The following is a 5361-nucleotide window of genomic DNA, read 5'->3' on the forward strand; positions in this document are numbered from 1 at the left end:
TGAGAGAGTTGCTTAGGCAGCTGTGTGGGAGAAGAGCATTCCAAGCAGGAGAAACCCAAGTGCAAGGTCCTAAAGCTGCAGGATAGCTGGAGTGTTTGAGGGAACAGCGAGGAGTGAGTGTGGCTGGAGTGAGTGAGCACGCAGATAGGCAACAGAGTGGCCAGATTGGGGTGACCTTCCAGGCCATTGTGAGCATTCTGGCTTTTGTTCTGAGGAGATGGAAAGACACTGGGCAGTTCTGAGCATCTGACTTGTATTTTAACAGAATCACTTTGGCTGCTGTACTGAGAACAGTCCAGAACAGGGCAACAGTAGACGCCCAGAGACCTGGCAGGAGGTTATCGCAGTGGTCTGGGTGAGAGCCAGCAGCGACTAGGACCAAGGTGGTGGCAGGAATGGCAGGAAGAAGTAGGTGGATTCTGGATATATTTTGAAGATGGAGCTGATGAGATTTTCTAATGGATTAAATGTGAATTATGTAGGAGAAAGGAGGAGGCAAAGCTGTCTTATAGTATGGTTTTTGGCCCAAGCAACTGAGGAAGAGAGTCAGCATTTTCTGAGGTGCAGACAACTTTGAGAGGAGCAGGCTTGGTGTGGGACCATTGAACATGAAGAGGTCAGTTTGAACAAATGGCATTTTGAGATTGTATTAGACATGCAGGTGGAAATGAGTAGGTGGTTGTGTATACTGGAACTTAGGGGAAAAGCTCAGTCTGGAAATCTAAATTTAAGAATTCTGTGTATAGATGGCACTACAGACATGAAACTGGAGAGTACCGCCAAGGGAGTGAGGTAGGTGGAGAGGAGAAGGGGTCCAAGGGTTGAATACTGTCCCACCATCTTCGGAGGTAGCCAACCGGAGGAGGAATCAGCAAGGAGGACTGGAAAAGGGGCAGCCTGTGAGACAGAAGGAAACCAGGGAGGTGGGGTCTGGTGGCCAAGCCAAGGAAGCGCTCCCCTCCGAGGAGCAGAAAAAGCGGACTCAGATGGTTCTGTTGGCTCAGGGGCTTCCACGGCGACTGTGAGGAAAGCAGTTTTTGTGAAGAGTGGGCGGTGGGGGCGGCGTGGCGCTGCTGAAAACTTGGTTTGATAAATTCAGGAGAAAATGAGGAGGGCAATTGGAGATTGAGAGCACAGGCAGCTCTTTCAAAGGGTTTTTGGTGCATGGCACACCTACAGTTATGACTGAATTTTAAAACAAAAGCCTCAGAATGTGATGCAGCCTCTCTCTGCTTTTAGATTCTCTTTGTACCAGTTCATCTGCTATTTAGTTTGGTCCCTAAATCTCTGGTTAGAGTTAAACCTGTGCAAATCTGCAACCTTGTACAGTTTTACCACTTTTTGGCCTCATAGACGTTGCTGGTTGGGATTCTGGACCCAGGGTGGATTGTAATGAGAAAGTGGCATAAAGCCTGGAAAAGACAAAGGAATGAGATTTGGAAGTGAAACTAAATTCAGTGAAGAATAACCGCTTGGCCCATGCTTGCCTCTCACCATTTGAAGTGCTTTGTTTCCAGTTCAGCTCTGGGTATACAATGGCTGCAGGTCAGCAGCGTTTTTAAGGAATGGAAACGTGTGCCTTTGTTGTTGGTAGTGGTCGTGACCCCTTGTTCCGATTTCCTGGTGAACCTGCCTCGTCAAGGTGACTAACACTTGATTACAGACTTCAGTGCCACAACTGCAAATATTCTGTAATCCTGGGTCAGTGTCTGAGTGACAGATATTTATAAGATGAGTTCACAGAGGAAGCATCCCTTGTTAGACAGGAAAACCATACTGGATGTAACTATATTAGCCTTGTGAAGCAGTAAAGTAATTTGTACTATTTGGTTATTACCAAGAATTTTAATTTCAAATCATTTCTGCTTGAGCCAATAGTTCTAATCAGGTGTTGATCTCCCTCTGCTGTTTTCTTCAGATCGCAACCCCTGCCCGGTATACGGTGACTTTGGGAGGAACCTCCTTCACTGTGAAGTATTTGCGCAGTCGTGGCTACATGTCGACACCGCCTCCTGTTAAGGACTATCTACAGGACAGGATGGAAGAGACAAAGGAGCTTCTCACAGAGAAAATGGAAGAAACGAAGGATAGACTCACTGAAAAATTACAAGAAACCAAAGAAAAAGTTTCTTTTAAGAAAAAAGTGGAATAGGGTGCCTTATATAACAGGTTATAGACAGTTCCTGCACTCTAACCCTTCGGAGACTGTGGACAAAGATACATGGCTCCTGATTATTTTTTGGTTAGTTGCCTAAATATACCAGTTCTCTGAGGGTTAAAGAACTATGATACCTTTTTAACATTAAATATCACTAGAAAAATCAGTGTTTTTTGAAAAGAAAAAATGAACCCAGTATGAGAATTTCACATCAATAGCAGCATTAGGCAGTAGTTATGCTTTACGAGTCAGCGCTCTTACTCAGGGTCGGCAGAAGCAGAATCGTACTGTGCTTTGTTGCAGCTCTAATTTATGCAGATGAGGCCGTTGACACCTTGAGTAACTGAGGTGGCCCTCAGGAGGGTCTTCATCTTTATGTTATTCACTGAGGTTTTAACTATATTCAGTTCTCATTGTGGAGACAAACTGATCATCAAAACTACCTGTGAATAAGAGGATATTTAAGTCTTATGAGAAAAAACAATTACGTACCAGTTAAAATAGAGACTTTATATGAAGAAAGCTGAAAAAAGTGTAAACAAGATGTATTGGTTATATGTAAATGAAAAAATTGACCCTTTAAAAATGATTTTTACCTGAAGCTTGTCATTATCAAGATTTTTAAAGCAAATATATATGGCTATAGTACCTTTTCACTTAGAATATAAAACTCTACTGTGAATCATTTATGGCCTCTTCAACTAATCTTTCAGAGGAAAAGTGAAAATCATTATACCTTAAATTTGTTGTTGAAGTCAGACATTCTTGAGCAGCGACTCAGGCTTGTGGTTCTCGAGCAGACCCAGGTTTGGGAGGATGGAAAATGGCATCAGGCTGTCAGGGAGCTGACTCCCAAGGTCTTCCTTCCACAGTTAATGTTGATTTCCTTGTGGAGTAAATTTTTAAATTGTAGCTGCTGCTTTTTCCCTTATATTGAAACATCCTTGCTTGAGTGTTTTACTTGAACTTTTTCTATAGCAAAGCTATCTTAAATTATCTGCTTGCCATGAAATTCAGCCACTGTTGGGTACGAAAGTTGCCGTGATTGTGTGGGTGTGTTAAGGATGTGTGTGCCTTGTTTCCTTTTGCTCTAATTGCTTTGACTTCAATTCTAACCCTGAATAGGTGTTCAGAAGAGACAATGGACTCTTTCTAGGTTGTCGTTCTTGCGAGTGATCTGATAAAGCAGGAGAATGTCAGAGGGTCTGCCAGCAACAGTTCTGCAGGACTTTTCTATTGAATACTTAGTTTGGTCAAATTTAGAGACTACTTTAAAGGGAAAAAATGTTTACGATTGCTACATCTGCTACACGTCTAGTCATTACATTGTAACACTGTGGGTAGAATCTTTCTTGTCTTTTTGGATGTGGGGCAGAGCAGGGAGGTGACAGCTGCTGCTGTGCCACATGCAGTCTTTATCGGGCAGAATGGTTTGTCTCCTGATACAGAGTTGAAATCACAGTGTGATTTCAAGTTGACAGCACATTCTCAAATCTAAAACATCTTACATGTTTTAGCTTATTAAATAATTCACATTTTTGCAGATATTAAATGCCAAGATATTAATAAATTTCTTGTTAATTTCTTTTTTTTTGACCAACTTGAGAGTATGCCTATGTTGTAAAATCTTGTGTTATGTAGAACTCTTTCTTCTAAAACAGTTTCCTTTTACTTTTCATATTGCACAGAACATATTTTCCAATGGGGATAAATTGTGAGTTCTTAGAAGTACTAATAATCCTGAGACTAAGATTTGCTTTTCCTGAGTATCTGCCGTTTGTTCAGTCCCTTTGAGTTTTGTTGCCATTCAGTTTCATAATTGTGTTGTGTTACCAGTTATGGAAAGTGAGATGCTGATGAGTGCTTTGAAATTCTCTAGTAAAAAATTCTCTGAAGATGTGAGAAGTTTCTTTTGTCTTTATTTGGCATCAGGAACATTTCTATCATGTCAAATGCTGTTGCCTAGCATATTGCTAACCTGGTCCTTAAGGCAAGCTGCAAATTGCTTAAAAGAGGACATCTATAATATATTATTTGGAATATTAATAGCAGGCTAACAGAATATTTTAATGTGTATCAAGTTAAATTATCAAGAGATGTATATATAGTAAATACAGTTTGCTATATATAATAAACTGTTTCATTTACAGTAAACCTTATGCTTTGGATTGATTCACCCGTAACTTCTGTGGGCCGTGGGGCAGGCAGCCCACGTCTCATTGCAGGTCTGCATTTCAGTAAGATGTGTTGACAGGGTGAAGGGGCAGCTGTGACTGAGATTTAACCTATATGAAATGGATGAAAAGGGTTTACTCAGGAAATTAACAATTAAATAAAAAGATAGATTAGGTAAGAGACTTAGATTATTCAAGAATAATAGCAAAACCAACCTTTTTAAAAAAGTACCAAAAAATGTCTTTTACTGAAACAACTTTTTGCATACAAGAGATTGCTGTTTACAGATTTCAACAAAGGAGGAAAAGAATGCATATTTTGAGATTATCTTCCTCCCCCTAGTGAAAATAATAAAATTATGCCTTCAAATATAATCCTCAGTTTATTCGTTGTTATAGAATCTGCCCCCATTTATTTACAAATGAAAGGTAGTACTGTGGTCTTTTATGCTCCAGGATGAAATGGAGCTGTTGGCTATCTTATTTCAATAATTTTAGAAGATAATTCCAGAAATCTTAAAAATCTTAACAGTTTGAGTAGAAGAGGTATTTGAGGAAAAGAAACAAGTTGTGCATTACACATCTAGTTTTTCCTTTCTTCTTTGCACGGGGTTCAGTCCGTTTTCAGGATTTCTTAACCAGTTCAATCACTGTAAACAAGGCCACTGTAGAAGATGGTGATGAAGCGGACAGGAGGTTATTTTAGCAAACGATGCAGAAAATGCGTCTTTCCTAATATTTTGAAAAGATATCACTTCTATAAAATCTATTTGTGAGATAAACATTTCTGAATTACTTAAGGATTCTTTCTGAAAAGTACTTTGCTTGGTAATGTAGACATATTTCTTCTGTTGGCTACAGTTCAGTTTTTGAAATGGAGACCTTCATTTATTTCAGATTTTCAAAATTGAGTCCCCATAAGAAAGGCCTAATCTAAAATAGAGTAAATGTTACCAAAGTTGATTTGAAGTATTTTTCAGTATTAAAAGCTTACTACGTAATTGACTGTCCATGCCGTGTGGTCTGCAG

The 5361-nt window shown here is 39.8% G+C and overlaps 1 protein-coding gene across 5 annotated transcripts in view; it reads left to right on the forward strand.

The window, feature by feature from the left end:
- Nucleotides 1-4312, forward strand: part of FAM210A (family with sequence similarity 210 member A) — a 30706-nt gene extending 26394 nt beyond the window's left edge. For all 5 annotated transcript variants that reach the window (XM_008526337.2, XM_008526336.2, XM_008526338.2 and 2 more), the window contains one exon: nucleotides 1919-4312. In XM_008526337.2, the coding sequence (XP_008524559.1) occupies nucleotides 1919-2152 (234 nt within the window). In that variant the 3' untranslated portion in view covers nucleotides 2153-4312. The remainder of the gene's footprint in view (nucleotides 1-1918) is intronic.
- The last annotated feature ends 1049 nt before the right edge of the window (nucleotides 4313-5361 follow it).

This window comes from Equus przewalskii, chromosome 7, assembly GCF_037783145.1.
Source record: "Equus przewalskii isolate Varuska chromosome 7, EquPr2, whole genome shotgun sequence".
Classification (NCBI taxonomy): Eukaryota; Metazoa; Chordata; class Mammalia; order Perissodactyla; family Equidae; genus Equus; species Equus przewalskii.